The sequence below is a fragment of the Nerophis ophidion genome, linkage group LG27 (assembly GCF_033978795.1).
Source record: "Nerophis ophidion isolate RoL-2023_Sa linkage group LG27, RoL_Noph_v1.0, whole genome shotgun sequence".
Classification (NCBI taxonomy): Eukaryota; Metazoa; Chordata; class Actinopteri; order Syngnathiformes; family Syngnathidae; genus Nerophis; species Nerophis ophidion.
In genome coordinates this window covers 1953460-1975222 of record NC_084637.1, presented here as the reverse complement: position 1 = coordinate 1975222, position 21763 = coordinate 1953460, and the positions used below count along the sequence as shown (strand labels likewise).

Genomic DNA, 21763 nt, shown 5'->3' with positions numbered 1-21763 from the left:
CTACAATGACGTTAAACCTTTCACACATGCACTAATCTTTGTAACACTGGCTAACAATTTGCAATAAAACATAATAAAATGAATTAGAATTCTACTCAATACTGCCATGCTTTTATTTAGAAGCTTACTTTGCACTGAATAGGAAGTCAGCGTGCGCATGTGTCAATGCTGTAGATTGAGTGACACTAGTATTAGTAGACTGCACAGTACAGTACATATTAGTAGTAGATTGCACAGTACAGTACATATTAGTAGTAGATTGCACAGTACAGTACATATTAGTAGTAGATTGCACAGTACAGTACATATTAGTAGTAGATTGCACAGTACAGTACATATTAGTAGTAGATTGCACAGTACAGTACATATTAGTAGATTGCACAGTACAGTACATATTCCCTACAATTGACCACTAAATGGTAACACCCCAATAAGTTTGTCAACATGTTTAAGTCGGGGTCCACATTCATCAAGTCATGGTACAAATAAATAACTAGACAGTCGTGTGTTTGTTGTTCTTTTGCTCTGCTCAGCAAACAACAGGAAAAAACACATATTGCAACACATTTTGACATAAACGGACTGGGCATAGAATCCGTCGAGGTCTCAAATTTCATCTCGATAAAAGCAGTCGACGTCAACATAAGGAGGCACTTTTTTCAATAACACGAAGAACGTGGCTGTTGTTGTTTTTGTCATAAGCGGGATCCCTTTAAATTGATTCCACTGTAAACCTCTAAATGCTTAGTGGCCACATGTGTGGACAGCACCTATTAGCTCTTACTTTCCTAAATGGTGTACACTATTGAATTGGGGTCTTATGGCCACTTATGTGGACACTTATACTGCCATCTGGTGGTGTTAGAAGAGTGTAACATACAATGGAATTTGGAGAAAAAAGTGTAAAAATAAGAATTAACATGTCACTAAACATGAAGTACACGTTTGTGTACTTATGGACTAAGCTGATTCTTAGTTTTTATTCTAATGAAGGTCCAATAAACCCAAATAGCAAAGAGAAATAAAAGCATGTATACAAACCGCTTGGGCCTTAAGAGGATGTATACAGTGTTTCTATATTTTGAAGAACGAATATTCAAAAAAAAACAAAAAACACCCCTCCTCCTTTTCTAAATCAATTAAATCATTGCCCCCAATCTGCAGGACGATGAGCAATCTGTCATAGCGCTGTCCATGTACACGGTAGTCATCACTCTGTTTGACTTGAAGCCTGCGATATTGACCAGAAACGAGGTCACCTGAAAACACAGAAGACTGCATTAGTGATAATAGTTCTCTTGCCAAAGGTGATTTGACCACGGAGAGTGTTTGCTAAACAGCCACCTAGGTGCTCCATCCCACTGAGATCACGCCACCGCTTTCGTAATTATTCCTCTGCCCATCTCTGGTTCTTTGTAAGGCTCTGCGTCTCCTGCCTGAAGGCTGACTGCAAGTCTGAGTCGGCGGCACAGGATAAAATGTTTGTTGCACGTCAATCAAAGTAAGGAATGCATGCGTCCACAACTTACTGGGGTGCAATCGGCGTCCACACACAGGCTCACGGCGCAGTGCAGGTAGAAGTTGCTGCTGTTCAAAAACTGGAACATACGGAATGAGAAGTAGTTTTCCGTCCCCAACCCGTTGCCTACTATCTCCACGGTACCGTCACTGAGGTTCGGGCAGCTGCTCGGGAAGAAAAGGGTCAAGATGGCATCCATTGTGACTAAAGCGATGCGGTCTGGACTATACGTTCACCCGTCGCTGATGAGATCATATCTCAAATTTGCCGTTGGCAGAGAATCATTGGTCGCCCAGCAGGAGTCAGTCACCAATTTCACAAACTCCCCTCTTAGTCCTTCCGTGCTCAGCTCGATCCAAACCTGCTGGTTGAGCTCCACTTCCATATTTTCTGTCAGCATGACTCTGCGCCCGGGATCTGTGTACGCCTTCATGAACAGAGTGTAGTTCCAGTTCTTTGATACCACTTCTTGCACCATGGGGCTGTCGGACACACACAGTCCAGTCAGGTGTTGGACTGCATCCTCGTCCGAGGTTTGACATGAGCTTCCACGCACCTGCTCTTGATATTGAAGACCACAAAGCTCTGTTCCGGCTCAGGGTACACACACGACAGGTCCAGTTCCAACACTCTCTGGCGTGTGATGATTGAGCCGTTTAGAGGTTGACCCAAGGACAGACTGTTCTTGAACAACAGCTGGCTGTTGTTTTTCTGCACAGTGCAAAAAGGCTCATTATTTCCTTGTCGTCATAATAGTCCTGTCATGCTGGAGGAACTCTGGCTCATTTATTGTGCGAATGTCAGAGGATAAAAGAGTTATGGTTGAAAGAAACAATCGCATACTGACTGGTACACACACACATGATACATACTGATTGGTATACACACATGATACACACTGACTGGTATACACACATGATACATACTGACTGGTATACACACATGATACACACTGACTGGTATACACACATGATACACACTGACTGGTATACACACATGATACACACTGACTGGTATACACACATGATACATACTGACTGGTATACACACATGATACACACTGACTGGTATACACACATGATACATACTGACTGGTATACACACATGATACATACTGACTGGTATACACACATAACATATACTGACTGGTATACACACATGATACATACTGACTGGTATACACACACATGATACATACTGACTGGTATACACACATGACACATACTGACTGGTATACACACATAACATATACTGACTGGTATACACACATGATACACACTGACCGGTATACACACATGATACATACTGACTGGCATACACACATGATACATACTGACTGGTATACACACATGATACATACTGACTGGTATACACACATGATACACACTGACTGGTATACACACATGATACATACTGACTGGTATACACACATGATACATACTGACTGGTATACACACAACATATACTGACTGGTATACACACATGATACATACTGACTGGTATACACACATAATACATACTGACTGGTATACACACATAACATATACTGACTGGTATACACACATGATACATACTGACTGGTATACACACATGATACATACTGACTGGTATACACACATGACACATACTGACTGGTATACACACATAACATATACTGACTGGTATACACACATGATACATACTGACTGGTATACACACATGATACATACTGACTGGTATACACACATGACACATACTGACTGGTATACACACATGATACATACTGACTGGTACACACACATAACATATACTGACTGGTATACACACATGATACATACTGACTGGTATACACACACATGATACATACTGACTGGTATACACACATGACACATACTGACTGGTATACACACATAACATATACTGCCTGGTATACACACATGATACATACTGACTGGTATACACACATGATACATACTGACTGGTACACACACATGATACATACTGACTGGTATACACACATGATACATACTGACTGGTATACACACATGATACATACTGACTGGTATACACACATGATACATACTGACTGGTATACACACATGATACATACTGACTGGTATACACACATGATACATACTGACTGGTATACACACATGATACATACTGACTGGTATACACACATGATACATACTGACTGGTACACACACATGATACATACTGACTGGTATACACACATGATACATACTGACTGGTACACACACATGATACATACTGACTGGTATACACACATGATACATACTGACTGGTACACACACATGATACATACTGACTGGTATACACACATGATACATACTGACTGGTACACACACATGATACATACTGACTGGTATACACACATGATACATACTGACTGGTATACACACATGATACATACTGACTGGTATACACACATGATACATACTGACTGGTACACACACATGATACATACTGACTGGTATACACACATAACATATACTGACTGGTATACACATATGATACATACTGACTGGTACACACACATGATACATACTGACTGGTATACACACATGATACATACTGACTGGTATACACACATGATACATACTGACTGGTACACACACATAACATATACTGACTGGTATACACATATGATACATACTGACTGGTATACACACATAACATATACTGACTGGTATACACACACATGATACATACTGACTGGTATACACACATGACACATGCTGACTGGTATACACACATGATACATACTGACTGGTACACACACATAACATATACTGACTGGTATACACACATGATACATACTGACTGGTATACACACATGATACATACTGACTGGTATACACACATAATACATACTGACTGGTATACACACATGATACATGCTGACTGGTATACACACATGATACATACTGACTGGTACACACACATAACATAGACTGACTGGTATACACACATGATACATACTGACTGGTATACACACATAATACATACTGACTGGTATACACACATGATACATACTGACTGGTATACACACATGATACATACTGACTGGTATACACACATGATACATACTGACTGGTACACACACATGATACATACTGACTGGTACACACACATAACATATACTGACTGGTATACACACATGACACATACTGACTGGTATACACACACATGATACATACTGACTGGTATACACACATGATACATACTGACTGGTACACACACATAACATATACTGACTGGTATACACACATGATACATACTGACTGGTATACACACACATGATACATACTAACTGGTATACACACACATGATACATACTGACTGGTACACACACATGATACATACTGACTGGTATACACACATAACATATACTGACTGGTATACACATATGATACATACTGACTGGTATACACACATGATACATACTGACTGGTATACACACATGATACATACTGACTGGTATACACACATGATACATACTGACTGGTACACACACATAACATATACTGACTGGTATACACACATGATACATACTGACTGGTATACACACATGATACATACTGACTGGTATACACACATAATACATACTGACTGGTATACATACATGATACATGCTGACTGGTATACACACATGATACATACTGACTGGTATACACACATAATACATACTGACTGGTATACACACATGATACATACTGACTGGTATACACACATGATACATACTGACTGGTACACACACATAACATATACTGACTGGTATACACACATGATACATACTGACTGGTATACACACATGATACATACTGACTGGTATACACACATAATACATGCTGACTGGTATACACACATGATACATACTGACTGGTACACACACATAACATATACTGACTGGTATACACACATGATACATACTGACTGGTATACACACACATGATACATACTAACTGGTATACACATACATGATACATACTGACTGGTACACACACATGATACATACTGACTGGTATACACACATAACATATACTGACTGGTATACACACATGATACATACTGACTGGTATACACACATGACGCATACTGACTGGTATACACACATGATACATACTGACTGGTATACACACATGATACATACTGACTGGTATACACACATGACACATACTGATTGGTATACACACATGATACATACTGATTGGTATACACACACATGATACATACTGACTGGTATACACACATGATACATACTGATTGGTATACACACACATGATACATACTGACGGGTACACACACATGATACATACTGACTGGTATACACACATGATACATACTGACTGGTATACACACATGATACATACTGATTGGTATACACACACATGACACATACTGACGGGTACACACACATAATACATACTGACTGGTATACACACATGACACATACTGACTGGTATACACACATGATACATACTGACTGGTATACACACATGACACATACTGATTGGTATACACACACATGATACATACTGACGGGTACACACACATGATACATACTGACTGGTATACACACATGATACATACTGACTGGTATACACACATGATACATACTGACTGGTATACACACACATGACACATACTGACTGGTATACACACATGATACATACTGACTGGTATACACACATGATACATACTGACTGGTATACACACACATGATACATACTGACTGGTATACACACATGATACATACTGACTGGTATACACACATGATACATACTGACTGGTATACACACATGACACATACTGACTGGTATACACACATGATACATACTGACTGGTATACACACATGATACATACTGACTGGTATACACACACATGATACATACTGACTGGTATACACACATGATACATACTGACTGGTATACACACATGATACATACTGACTGGTATACACACACATGATACCTACTGACTGGTATACACACATGATACATACTGACGGGTACACACACATGATACATACTGACTGGTATACACACATGATACATACTGACTGGTATACACACATGATACATACTGACTGGTATACACACATGACACATACTGACAGGTATACACACATGATACATACTGACTGGTATACACACATGATACATACTGACTGGTATACACACATGATACATACTGACTGGTATACACACACATGATACATACTGACTGGTATACACACATGACACATACTGACTGGTACACACACATGATACATACTGACTGGTATACACACATGATACATACTGACGGGTACACACACATGATACATACTGACTGGTATACACACATGACACATACTGACTGGTATACACACACATGACACATACTGACTGGTATACACACATGATACATACTGACGGGTACACACACATGATACATACTGACTGGTATACACACATGACACATACTGACTGGTATACACACACATGACACATACTGACTGGTATACACACATGATACATACTGACGGGTATACACAAGCTATGGAGATGATATCAGTAGAAAAAACTGCATTTAGTTGTGATAATAATGAGTCATATATTGGAATGTGGGATCCATTATCTAAATGTGTTTTAACTCTTAAATGAAGCTAAAATATGACTTCTTTTAGCTTTGTGTAAAATATTGGACACAGTGTGTTGTCAATCTTATGAGATGCGATGCAAGTGTAAATCACTGTAACACCATTGTTCATTTTTTAAATGTTTTTATTTTATTGTTTATAAATGGCTGTGATGATAATGTCAATGAGAGATTTCTAACCACTCTTACGTTGGAATTCTTATTAAAATTGATAATGTTGTTGATAGTATTCATTTGTGTTGGACTACTGTCAGAATAATTGTATCTAAGCTATCACAAAACTTTGTGTTTCAAATAGATCCCGCTGAGTAGAAAAAGGCTGTCTTTGATCCTACCAACCAAGGGGCTTGTAATAACCCCACTGTGTCGGATGGGAAGCGACATGGTGACGGTTTCTTTGATCTAAGATTTTGTCTTGACCCGAGATCTAGAGAGCGGAGAGGAAGCAGGTACCTTTTCTTTGAACTGTTTTGTAACCAAAGGCGACGGCTGTTTACGACCCCCTTTCCTTTAGAAAGAGCTATTGTCATGTAGTCAGGGAAAGTCCAAATAAAAGAGGATACGTACAATCTTTGGTCAGAGCGTGGTGGAGGACTGTACGAAGAGTACAGCCCAGACGTCTCCCTCAATGAGCTAAATTGAATTCTGTCTCTGTTTAATTCCTTGCTCTTGTCTGTTTAATAGATGTCATCCGTGTTTGAACCTGACACTATTTTTGGATTGTTTTGTGTCTCGTTTGTGTGTCCTCTCAATTGCTCTGTTGGATGCTATTCTGAATGTTGCTGGGCTGGGTTTGGTTTTGGAATTGGAAATGTAATATTGTGTATTATTTTGTTGGACTCATTAATACAAATAAATAAATAATACTAGTCCTATCATGTCCGTGTCGATGACCCACCTTGATCACTGTTCCACATGTCCCACTAGAGTTAAAGTTGAAGGTCACCAAATGGGTTTTGCTGTCCTTTTCTCCTCTACAGGCGTCATTGTTGAGGTGCAACATGGTGTAGTCGATGCCTTTGTCCTCCAGCAGGCAGCCAATCAGTGAGAAGGACGCCAAGCTTTCATTGCACTCCGTCTGCTGACCTATACAAAAACAATCTCGTTGGCCAAAAACAAAAAAAGCAAGCGGCGATGGTAGCGTAGCCATACCGAAAACGTTGTCTGACATGTAGTTGGCGGCAAATGCGGCACGGCAGTGGCAGCCGGTCCCGTTGACCAGGGAGTCTCCACAGAACTCGTGCTCTATACAGTCGTGGTCCTGACAGTAGGCCTGCGGGTCGGGACCTGTGCAGTGTCACAATATTGTCATTCAACCAATTGTCGTGAAAGACTTCAAGCACCAGTTTGTCACCAAAAACATCGCATGAATCCTTGATGTGTTTGATCTAAAGTGTGGATGATTAGCTGACATTGGAACGACACAAAATGAGTGAGAAGACTTTGACTGCTGGCCTGTTTGGCTTCTTTATACACTTTCACTTCAGTAAGGAGCTTCTTTGCTGAGCTTTTTTCACACTGCATTTATGTCACTGAATTATTTGCCTTCGACCGCTTTGAAGTGTGATCGCTTGTCAGTCTGGGTTGTCTGGAAGCTGACGACTTGAGTGCTGCACACGACTGCAACTGAGAGAAGCTCCGGGTAAATTGTTAAAGTGTTTGTTGACATGCTTTACTTTTTTTCTCTGGCTTCACTTGTTGGCGCTTCAAAGTAAAGGCTCTGAAATAGAACTCAACTTCAGCAACCAATCAATCAATGTTGACTTCTATAGCCCTAAATCACCAGTGTCTCAAAGGGCTGCACAAGCCACAACCACATCCTCGGCTCAGACCCCACATCAGGGCAAGGAAAAACTCAACCCAATGGGATGACAATGAGAAACCTTGGAGGGGAACGCAGATGTGGGTGACACCCCCCAAAATCCCTTGAGCAACTAATTCAATGGACCAGTCCATAGTGGATCTAACATAATAGTGAGAGTCCAGTCCATAGTGGATCTAACATAGTAGTGTGAGAGTCCAGTCCATAGTGGATCTAACATAATAGTGTGAGAGTCCAGTCCATAGTGGATCTAACATAGTAGTGTGAGAGTCCAGTCCATAGTGGATCTAACATAATAGTGTGAGAGTCCAGTCCATAGTGGATCTAACATAATAGTGAGTGTCCAGTCCATAGTGGATCTAACATAATAGTGTGAGAGTCCAGTGCATAGTGGATCTAATATAATAGTGTGAGAGTCCAGTCCATAGTGGATCTAACATAATAGTGTGAGAGTCCAGTCCATAGTGGATCTAACATAATAGTGAGAGAGTCCAGTCCATAGTGGATCTAACATAATAGTGTGAGAGTCCACTCCATAGTGGATCTAACATAATAGTGTGAGAGTCCAGTCCATAGTGGATCTAACATAATAGTGTGAGAGTCCACTCCATAGTGGATCTAACATAATAGTGTGAGAGTCCAGTCCATAGTGGATTTAACATAATAGTGAGTGTCCAGTCCATAGTGGATCTAACATAATAGTGTGAGAGTCCAGTGCATAGTGGATCTAACATAATAGTGTGAGAGTCCAGTCCATAGTGGATCTAACATAATAGTGTGAGAGTCCAGTCCATAGTGGATCTAACATAATAGTGAGAGAGTCCAGTCCATAGTGGATCTAACATAATAGTGTGAGAGTCCACTCCATAGTGGATCTAACATAATAGTGTGAGAGTCCAGTCCATAGTGGATCTAACATAATAGTGTGAGAGTCCAGTCCATAGTGGATCTAACATAATAGTGAGAGAGTCCAGTCCATAGTGGATCTAACATAATAGTGTGAGAGTCCACTCCATAGTGGATCTAACATAATAGTGTGAGAGTCCAGTCCATAGTGGATCTAACATAATAGTGTGAGAGTCCACTCCATAGTGGATCTAACATAATAGTGTGAGAGTCCAGTCCATAGTGGATCTAACATAATAGTGTGAGAGTCCAGTCCATAGTGGATCCAACATAATAGTGAGAGTCCAGTCCATAGTGGATCTAACATAATAGTGTGAGAGTCCAGTCCATAGTGGATCTAACATAATAGTGTGAGAGTCCAGTCCATAGTGGATCTAACATAATAGTGTGAGAGTCCACTCCATAGTGGATCTAACATAATAGTGAGAGTCCAGTCCATAGTGGATCTAACATAATAGTGAGAGTCCAGTCCATAGTGGATCCAACATAATAGTGTGAGAGTCCAGTCCATAGTGGATCCAACATAATAGTGAGAGTCCAGTCCATAGTGGGTCCAGCAAGAGACCATACCGAGCAGAGGCAGGTCAGCAGCGCAGAGACGTCCCCAACCGATGCACAGGCGAGTATTCGTGCAAGTAGAAAACCAAATGTTAACAGGAACAAAATAGAAAATCTTTAAAGACTATTATTTTTTGGGGATGAGAATATATTGTTTCAGAATCATAATACTTGTTTTGGTGCTGTCATATTCTGTTATTTTGCACTAACTCAAATTCAAACTGAACTGTCATGTTATTATTAAATGTGATAAATTTCAGAAATATTAGTTGAAACTTTTTGCAATTTGGGTTGCCATTGAAGCGTAAAGTATCACCGATCCAAACCCTGTATCACCCTCTCACAGTTCTTAAAAGCACTTTGAAATTCACTTATAAGGAACAACCACAGGCCTACACTAAAGCTGAGCGAGCAAATATTTGGACTCGGGGGCCACATTGAGAAAAAAATGTGTCTCTGTTGGCCAATGTGTGTGTGTGTATAAATGATGTACCGTATTTCCTTGAATTGTCGCCGGGTATAAAGTACGCGCCTGCCTAGAATTTCCGCCGGGTCAAACTCGTTTCGCCAAATAATTAGCATATGCCTAAAATTCCGCCGGGTCAAACTCGTCACGTCACGAGTGACACTTCACCTGTCATCATTTTCAAAATGGAGGAGGCTGATTTCAATCATTTGAAATCGCATAAAGGGAAGAAGATTAAGAGCTATTCAGTAGGATTTAAGGTCCAAGCTATTGAATATGCTAAAAAGAACAGTAAGCAGCTATGTTTTATTAATATACCGTAGCTGCGTGTGTCAAATATGAGTCATTAAATGACTCCCGCCTCCTGGTGGTAGAGGGCGCTAGTGATCCTTCTTGCGACTACTCGGCTGCAGAAGAAGTGACAACAAGCAGCAAGAGTTTTTTTTTCCCTCTCGCTTGCACTTTTAACATGGAGGATTACATATCTAAAATAAAACACTTTTCTAAACTGGACTTTCAATCGAAGCAGGAGGTAATAAAGGAAAATCTCCATCGAGACAGAGAGACTTTTAAAACTGAAGGAAGATCAGGAAGACTTCTATTAACAAGTTATCGATGCTTTTGATCAGAAGGAACTGCGCATGGATTCCCTTTATAAGTAAAGGTAAGACCATAATACATACTTTCCTCCTCGATTTTCCGGGAGACTCCCAAAATTCAGCGCCTCTCCCGAAAATCTCCCGGAATTCAGGCGGAGCTGGAGGCCACGCTCCCTCCAGCTCAATGAGAACCTGAGTCAGCAATGTTGTGACCCTCTTAAACAGGACAATACTGCCATCTACTGTACACAGATTAGAATATAATGTAAATGTATTCTACATATATTCTACATTTAATTGCAGTCAAGGAACATGCATTAGGGAGTCTGTTCTGAAGCTCACAGTAAAGAGAAGTAACTTCACCACGTCGCCCGGGTATTGACTCCAACCCAATATATTACACCGTCGACGAGCAAAATGAAGAAATATGCTTGCAAGTTCCAGAACGATTGGAAACAAGAATTTCAGTTTATCCAAGAGAGTTCGAAGGGGAAGGGGTATGTTGCCGGTAAATTTTGTAGAACAGACTTCTCAATTGAACACGGTGAACGGATCCACTCAGCCATGAACGGTCAGTCAGCAAAGCACAAAGCGTCCGCAGCGCAGCATCGTTTACAACCCAGTATTATGGCCCACCTCGCAAAATGGAGACCCGATTGTGTATCTAATGCTGGGACAAAGATGGCTATGCTGATAGCTGGAAGCAGCATCCCGTTCTCTTTTGCAGATGTCTACAACAAATCCTTGATATATGTTCCCGGATTCGGAGATCGCTCACCAATACGCAAATGGCAGAACAAAGGTTACTCAAATAGTGAAAGGTAAGTGTTGTTGGTTTTTTTTTTTAGTAACCAGCAAGCACAGTACAGTTAGTAGAACAACTGTGTTCTTATTACTGTGTATTTGATAGGTGCCGTCGGAAATTCAACTATTTCTTTTATTTATATAATAAAATAAAAATATACAGCTAGAATTCACTGAAAGTCAAGTATTTCACGCCCCAACCACGCCTCTGCCCCACCCGGACCACGCCCCCTGAAATCGGAGGTCTAAAGGTTGGCAAGTATGCCATAATAACGTTTTTTTTTTATTAAATGTGCTTTTCATGATGGTATCCTTACATCACACTCAAATTTATAAGCGCAGGCCTAAATTTACTGCATGCCTTTGGTAAGCGCCGGAGTGAGAAGAGGTTTTAAAATAATTAGCGTATGCTTGCCTTTACCGGAGTGAGAAGAGGTTTTGAATTAATTAGCGCCCCGGCGGCAATTCAAGGAAATAGGGTATACACTTGTAGCTGTACAGTAGGTGTGTTTGGTGCCTTTTTTTTCAAGAACACTAATACCAAAAGTCACCATGTCCCATAGAGTTCTAAAAACGTTATGACAGACCACCTCGAAAAAACGGAACGGAATTGTACAGTTTTTTACTGAATGGGACACCCAGAATGTACATGAAAATAAAGGAAGTGGGAACAATAAAACACAGAATCCTCCTCCATAGACATCTTTCCCAATCAAGCAAAACACTAATCTGATCTGCTGTGACCTAGATTACCGTAATAACTCCTATAACACAGATCTTGACCATTGAAATACTTTCTATGGTTCAAGACTTACGGGCATTTAAAAACATCACAAGTGGCAAAAACAGTTTGGATGTTAAAGGTCCAAAAAATGATGTAGAACGTCTGGCGGGCCGGGTTGACAATCTTAATGGCCCGCATGTGTATTTTGCCCAGGTCTGTACTACAGTAGAAGGTATTTTAACTACAAAATGTGCATTTACACATTATTACGTCTTGCATCTTCCTGCAGAAACCACATCCTATCTAAATGACCATAAAATGTAATTATTCACAATTTTATGTAAAGGACAGATAAGAAAATGCAACAATGCGAATGCCCAACCACGAATCATCAAGATCTACTGTGTATGAAGTGTACCACAGGCCTTTACTCGCTTAAAACACCTGTTTCATTTCGTTTTAAAATGTGACTGACATGTGCGTAACTCTTACATCTGATGGAAGACCTCCAGTCTCCGAGACTGATCTGGAACTGCAGCTCACAGGCAAGGGCGTACACCTCAAAGAACTGGCAATCCAAGTGGTCCATCAAAGGGTATTTGCTCAGAAAGGAAACGCAGGCTTGTCGGACCGGTTCCACCGGCTCCTTCAGGTGGCAATCGGCAAAGGGCTTCGTCATGAGTAGAGAGCATCTGCGCAGCACAGGGGTATTGCGAGGTCAATGTTGCTATGGAAATGAACCCTGAACATGCAGCTGTTGGTGTGCTCTTACTGATCGGTTGCGGCTGTATTCACGTCATTGGCGACACTGTTTGGGGGTGGAGTACAACTAGAGGACAACAATGAGGTAGCACATCAACATCTCAAATCAGCAGAAGGAGGCTGTAACTTGCTTGCGAAAAGCGCATACCTCAAGTCACTCTGAGCAAGGGGCAAAGAAGAATAGCTGGGATCCCCGGTGTGACCACATGAGCCCTGGAAAAGCGCCTCGCTAGGTACTAAGAGCAATTAACAGAACTAGCCAGTCAAAGTTGTGCACCACAAGTGAGCTCCAATCCAAGACACTCAACATACCTTTGATGTACGCACTGTAGCCGTCAAAGACAATGGAAACTGGGTCGTCTGAGATGGATCCCTTCGAAATGTTGACAGTCACACCTTTCACATCTCTGGTCAGCATCACTCCTTCGACCGAGGCTGGCAGTGTTAGTATTTCACCGTTGACCTGCAAGGAAAAACCCAAACACACAATACAAAGATGCGTGTTTGCTTGAACGTCACTGCGACGAAGCTTAGTGGTCATCATCTTACCCGAACGCTTCTGCTTGTTCCAATTGAGATTGTGAGATTGGACTGAAGAAAGACCAGGTCCAGGCGGTCCAATAGGGGCAGGGACTCAATGCGGCGCTCCTGGAAGGCCCCCAGCAGTTCAAAACTGGCATTAACTACCGGCTTCAGCAGGCTGTACACACAGAGGCCTGGGATGGAAGATACATTGCCAAAGAATGCGACCACCTGGTTGCCAGTCACCGTGCATAAGCGGAACTTCGGATTGCACCTAAATGAGATGGAAGCCGGTCAATCGGTGCATGTGGCAAAGTCATATTCTTTAAATATTTACTTATTGTTGCCTTGGCAAATCTCAGTGGTTCCACAATTTGCCTTGTCGCTGATTTCAGCCGCAGGGCTGCAGGTGTATGTGACGCAGTTCATCGGATTGGTAGAATTTGAGCTCGGGAATAATAAAGTATCTGTAAGAAAAAGCGGGGTCAGTCTTAGAAGTGATTAGTTGTTTTGAATGCCCCGTGAAATCATTACGTACCCATCAGCCTGCAGCCACTCAAGTCCATGTACTTGGTTTTCTCCTCCTCAGTGTAGGTGAGGTCGGTCTCCACGGTCTCAAAGCCTGGTTTTGCAATGATGTGCTGTGCAAAAGGCAAAGTGTTCCCAGCAGTCAGGCCCTGGGCCGTGTGTCACCATCATCAAGTCTATCTCACGTGTCCTTACAAGCGTTTCCAGGGACGTCGGCTTAAACACAGACAATGCCGTTTGGGATCCAAATTTCATCAAAGTAACAACCATCTGAGGACATGGGAAGAGAAGAAACAATAAGGGGAGGCAAAACTGCAAAGGTGAGTCCCATAAGTCATATAGGGCCGGTTTTGTTGATAAAGATCATTTTGATAGTTGCAAATGAACAAGATCATTCAATAACTTTACTTTTCTGACCGTAATTACAATCAGAATAAAACGCGGGACCGAGTTTGTAGGCAAGCAAAGCTCGACAACAGGGGTCCCCAAACTTTGTGACCCGGGGGCCGCATTAGGTTAAAAAAAATTGGCCAGGGGCAGGGCTAATATATATATATATATATATATATATATATATATATATATATATATATATATATATGTACATATATATATGTGTGTATATATATATATATATATATATATATATATATATATATATATATATATATATATACACATATATATATATATATATACATATATATACACACATATATATAAGTACATATATATATATGTATATATAAATATATGTATATGTGTATATATATATGTATATATATATATATACATATATATACAGTATATGTGTATATATATAAATATATGTATATATATGTGTATATATATATGTGTATATATATTTATATATATATATGTATGTATATATATATGTGTATATATATATGTATATATATGTATATATGTGTATATATATATGTGTATATATATACAGTATATGTGTATATATGTATATATATATGTGTATATATACATATATGTGTATATATATATATATATGTGTATACATATATATATATATATATATATATATATATACATATATATATATATATATATATATACATATATATATATATATATATATATATATATATATATATATATATATATATATATATATATATATATAGGCCAAAAGTTGTATTTTTTTCATGACTATTTTCATTGTAGATAGTCACATCAAAACTATGAATGAACGCATGTGGAGTTAAGTACTTAACAAAAAAGGTGAAATAACTGAAAACAGGTTTTATATTGTAGTTTCTTCAAAATAGCCACCCTTTGCTCTGATTCCTTTTTCGTGCACTCTTGGCATTCTCTCCATGAGCTTCAAGTGGTAGTCACCTGAGAGACTATGTGAAAACACAAAAAACACCCCGGTCATTTCTGGTCTCCCCTCACTTTAACTTTAACTTTAACTTTTACCCATGGTAGTCAGTGGTTGGAGTGCCCACCCAGAGATGGGTAGGTTGCGAGTTCAAACCCAGGCCGAGTCATACCAAAGACTTTAAAAATGGGAGCCATTACCTCCCTGCTTGCCACTCAGCATCAAGGTTTGGAGTTGGAGGTTATATCATCAAAAATGATTCCCAGGCGTGGGCACCGCTGATGCTCACTGCTCCCCTCACCTCCCAGGGGTGATCAAGGGTGATGGCTCAAATGCAGAGGATAATTTCACCACACCTAGTGTGTGTGTGACGATCATTGCTACTTTAACTTGAACTTTTAACCAAGTTCTACATGCGCTTCATCATGTTCTGCTATGGGGGAGAAAAGTATGTTTCCAGAGAGGGGGTGTGGCCCGCCCCACTATGTGAGAAGGACTTCCCCGAATGAAGCAGAAAGACTCACATTAACGCTGCCATTCAAGGACAGCGTGCTATTTATATAGCAGGTCATGTTTCCTTCCAGCTGAGGCAGTTGGCTCCGGACTGATGTTTCAAGTGTAGGATCGCTGGCGTTTGTCACCACGGTGTCCACGCTGTCCGCAAGGATTCCACTCGAGATGGAAATGCATTCTGGATTAGCAAAATTATCGCTGAAGCAGTAATTCATTGTGTCGGCAGCCAGTTCGACCTGTGAGCGTGAACAGTATTAGAATCATGCAGTACACTGACAGTATGTCTCACAAACGATAGTACTACCGACATTCATGATTGGAAAAGAACCGCCATAGAAGTTCAAAGAACATTGGGTTAGTGGGAATGTCACATTCCCTGAGAGCGACTGCACCAGATGGAAGTGACTGCAGGAAACTGCTGCTTGAAGGGACAGAGAACAAGTCTTGGGTCAGTGGTCATGTGGAGAAGAATCAGACGGTGGTGTGTGAAAGTTGTCTCACCTCCCAGCAGGAGGAGCAGGGTCCTCATTTTCAGTTTTGCTGAAAGAAGCACATGAATGGATCCGTGTCAACATGAAGGTCAAACCCTTTTTAGCACATCCACGGTCAATAGTACACTTCTTTACACCACAACAAGAAAGTTTCATCGTATTACGCCGAAGCTGTATATAACTTTATATACACCCATCCATCCATTTTCTACCGCTTATTCCCTTTGGGGTCGCGTGGGGTGGGGTGGGGGTGAAGAGAGCTGGTGCCTATCTCAGCTACAATTTGGCGGGAGGCGGGTACACCTTGGACAAGTCACCACCTCATCACAGGGCCAACACAGACAGACAACATTCACACACTAGGGACCATTTAGTATTGCCAATCAACCTATCCCCAGGTGCATGTCTTTGGAGGTGGGAGGGGCCTATCCACAGGTGCATGTCTTTGGAGGTGGGAGGGGCCTATCCCCAGGTGCATGTCTTTGGAGGTGGGAGGGGCCTATCCCCTGGTGCATGTCTTTGGAGGTGGGAGGGGCCTATCCCCAGGTGCATGTCTTTGGAGGTGGGAGGGGCCTATCCACAGGTGCATGTCTTTGGAAGTGGGAGGGGCGTATCCCCAGGTGCATGTCTTTGGAGGTGGGAGGGGCCTATCCCCAGGTGCAAGTCTTTGGAAGTGGGAGGGGCGTATCCCCAGGTGCATGTCTTTGGAGGTGGGAGGGGCCTATCCCCAGGTGCATGTCTTTGGAGGTGGGAGGGGCTTATCCCCAGGTGCATGTCTTTGGAGGTGGGAGGGGCCTATCCCCAGGTGCATGTCTTTGGAGGTGGGAGGGGCCTATCCCCAGGTGCATGTTCACAGGTTCGGTGGTCATGAATGAAGTGCTGGCTGTCCAAAGTCATGACCGGGGTGGACCACTCGCCTGTGCTTCGGTTGGGGACGTCTCTGGGCTGCTGACCTTTCTCCACTCGGGATGGTCTCCTGCTGGCCCCACTATGGACTGGACTCTTACTATTATGTAAGATCCACTATGGACTGTACTCTCACTATTATGTTAGATCCACTATGGACTGGACTCTCACACTATTATGTTAGATCCACTACGGACTGGACTCTCACACTATTATGGTAGATCCACTATGGACTGGACTCTCACTATTATGTTAGATCCACTATGGACTGGACTCTCACGCTATTATGTTAGATCCACTATGGACTGGACTCTCACTATTATGTTAGATCCACTATGGACTGGACTCTCACTATTATGTTAGATCCACTATGGACTGGACTCTCACTATTATGTTAGGTCCACTATGGACAGGACTCTCATACTATTATGTTAGATCCACTATGGACTGGACTCTCACACTATTATGTTAGCTCCACTATGGACTGGACTTTCACTATTATGTTAGATCCACTATGGACTGGACTCTCACTATTATGTTAGATCCACTATGGACTGGACTCTCACACTATTATGTTAGCTCCACTATGGACTGGACTCTCACACTATTATGGTAGATCCACTATGGACTGGACTCTCACTATTATGTTAGATCCGCTATGGACTGGACTCTCACACTATTATGTTAGATCCACTATGGACTGGACTCTCACTATTATGTTAGATCCACTATGGACTGGACTCTCACTATTATGTTAGATCCACTATGGACTGGACTCTCACACTATTATGTTAGATCCACTATGGACTGGACTCTCACTATTATGTTAGATCCACTATGGACTGGACTCTCACTATTATGTTAGATCCACCTTGGACTGGACTCTCACACTATTATGTTAGATCCACTATGGACTGGACTCTCACTATTATGTTAGATCCACTATGGACTGGACTCTCACACTATTATGTTAGATCCACTATGGACTGGACTCTCACTATTATGTTAGATCCACTATGGACTGGACTCTCACTATTATGTTAGATCCACTATGGACTGGACTCTCACACTATTATGTTAGATCCACTATGGACTGGACTCTCACTATTATGTTAGATCCACCATGGACTGGACTCTCACACTATTATGTTAGATCCACTATGGACTGGACTCTCACACTATTATGTTAGATCCACTATGGACTGGACTCTCACACTATTATGTTAGATCCACTATGGACTGGACTCTCACACTATTATGTTAGATCCACTATGGACTGGACTCTCACACTATTATGTTAGATCCACTATGGACTGGACTCTCACTATTATGTTAGATCCACCATGGACTGGACTCTCACACTATTATGTTAGATCCACTATGGACTGGACTCTCACACTATTATGTTAGATCCACTATGGACTGGACTCTCACACTATTATGTTAGATCCACTATGGACTGGACTCTCACACTATTATGTTAGATCCACTATGGACTGGACTCTCACACTATTATGTTAGATCCACTATGGACTGGACTCTGACTACAGTACAGTACATATTCCGTACAATTGACCACTAAATTCTAACACCCCAATAAGTTTTTCAAGGTGTTTAAGTCGGGGTCCACGTTCATCAATTCCTGGTGGCTCCTTGATTTATTTCGGGCTCAACCATTATTTACTTAAACCTGGTGATTTGATTTCTCCAGTTGAATATAAACATTCACCATATGTCCAACATAATATGAGTAAATTAATTCACTTCAACTATTAACAAGTTTCAATGCTTACTGGTAAAATTTCATATGAAACACCAACATTTCGCAGGTTCCACTCCTGACTGCGCCTATTTTGTTGCAATTACTCAGTGCAAAAAGTTAGTGTTAAAAAACAAGAAAAACAAATACAAAAATGAGGGGTATTTTATTTGAACTAAGCAAAATGATCTGCAAATAGAACAAGAAAATGTGTCTTGTCAAGACTTTCCAAAACAAGTAAAATGAGCTAACCCCAATGAAACCCAAAATAGCTTAAAATAAGTATATTTGAACTAATAACAAGTGTACTACTACATGAGTACGTATTTTCTATTGCTTCATTGAAAATAAAACAGCAAAAGTCCATTTGGCTGTCATCTGTTTTAATATGAGAAAAGTTGGAAAAGTCGTCCAAAGTCCCAAAAATGTTCATAATACCGCGGGTTGGAGTCCCACAAGTCCCGCCACCGCCGGCCAGGATGCTCAAAATGTCCAAAACACGCCCAGCAAAGTCCCACGGGAAGGCGGGGAGAAAAGTGAGGAAAGTGGGTCAAATGTTCCAAAACCACAAGTGCCCCAAGTCTTTAAAACTTGTGGGACTCCAACCTGGGTAGGGATTTTGAACATTTGTGGGACTTTTGCCGACTTTTCCTTCTTTTATCCCCCCCTCCCTGTGGGACTCGGCTGGGTGTGTTTTGGACATTTTTCGCATCCCTGGACTCATGCGACTGGAACCTGGGGAGGTATTTTGGACAAAATTGGTACTTTTGATCAGTTTGGTTGGCTTTTCCCCTCTTCTTCCCCGCCTTCCTGTGCACCATCGCTGGGTGTGTTTTGGACGTTTGGACAATAATACTTTCAAGCATGTTTTATTCAATACCGGTCATATAATCTCAGCAACAAGATTATAACAACTTACTGAGATCATTTAGGACCAAAACCCTTCAAACCAGTACAAGACTCTAACATCAAATCTGCTCAGGGAGAAGAATGATCTTATCAGACAGAAAATAAGCAAAGATCCGCCTAATCTGAGATATTTCATCTGACTTGGATTTCAGGTTTGCAGTGCATCTCTCAGAGCGGCACCAGGCCTCCCCAAACCAGTTACATGCAGCTCTTAGTTGACAGCAATCAGTAAAGACCAATTGGATGTCATTTGATGAAAATTGGAGGATTTGGGGTCCAACTGTGCTATGTTCCATGTGTGATGAGATTAAGAGGAGCTGTAAATAAGAGGTCATTCTTTGGCTCCCCAGAAAAGAAAAACATGTTGGAAACACAACTCTTACATGGAAAAAAACTCCCTTGGGCTGCAATCAGAAAAATAAAAGATTTTTCTCCTCTAATTGCTGCAATTTTTTGAAGGAGCTCTGCTCTAAAGGATGTAAACCCGTGTTTAGTTCTCTCGACTTACCGTGTGCAAAGAGGGAGGAGAAGATACCGGAGTAGCTCAGGTCTCTTCAGATGCCTTTGGAGCACGTCCCCTAGGTCTCTTTATATAGCCCACACTTGAGCGCACACCCTAATACTGCAGGCAAGTGGACACATTCTTCAACTATTTCAACCTCCCAAACTGGCTGGAAAACACCACTAATTGCATTCGAAAGACGTCTTACATGTCCGCTCTCTTTCATGAAGTCACTTGGACTGATGGAAGAAGGTGGAAAATTGCTGCTCTCCACAGTTGATGGGTGCAGGCAGTCAAATACTGACAACAGCGGCGCTTTTGGAACTTTTTTTCTAATTGGTTCATATTCCCAAATGTTGGCTATAACGGCTGCAAAGTAATACCTCAGACTGTTCTTCAACTATTTGGACTAGAGACGTTCTGAAGGCTAGCAAGCAGAATCTTGGTCTTGACACAGCTATTATTACAGCTATTA

General features: G+C 41.2%; 1 protein-coding gene across 2 annotated transcripts in view; it reads right to left on the bottom strand.

Moving 5' to 3' along the window:
* LOC133544253 (uncharacterized) overlaps positions 1-21501 on the bottom strand; it is a 21766-nt gene extending 265 nt beyond the window's left edge. The window contains exons 1-19 of one of the 2 annotated variants that reach the window (XM_061889411.1): positions 21295-21501; positions 17223-17261; positions 17030-17142; positions 16733-16957; positions 15050-15124; positions 14865-14967; positions 14664-14793; positions 14354-14600; positions 14117-14267; positions 13953-14040; positions 13815-13871; positions 13535-13734; positions 8316-8450; positions 8062-8249; positions 2076-2230; positions 1756-2001; positions 1530-1683; positions 1345-1455; positions 1-1259 (exon numbers count right to left, since the gene is read on the bottom strand). The exon at positions 1-1259 is cut by the window's left edge and continues 265 nt beyond it. In XM_061889411.1, coding sequence (XP_061745395.1) covers positions 1345-1455; positions 1530-1683; positions 1756-2001; positions 2076-2230; positions 8062-8249; positions 8316-8450; positions 13535-13734; positions 13815-13871; positions 13953-14040; positions 14117-14267; positions 14354-14600; positions 14664-14793; positions 14865-14967; positions 15050-15124; positions 16733-16957; positions 17030-17142; positions 17223-17250 — 2406 coding nt within the window. In that variant the 5' untranslated portion in view covers positions 17251-17261; positions 21295-21501 and the 3' untranslated portion in view covers positions 1-1259. The remainder of the gene's footprint in view (positions 1260-1344; positions 1456-1529; positions 1684-1755; positions 2002-2075; positions 2231-8061; positions 8250-8315; positions 8451-13534; positions 13735-13814; positions 13872-13952; positions 14041-14116; positions 14268-14353; positions 14601-14663; positions 14794-14864; positions 14968-15049; positions 15125-16732; positions 16958-17029; positions 17143-17222; positions 17262-21294) is intronic. The other variant, XM_061889412.1, reaches the window with a different exon arrangement.
* Positions 21502-21763: the final 262 nt, after the last annotated feature.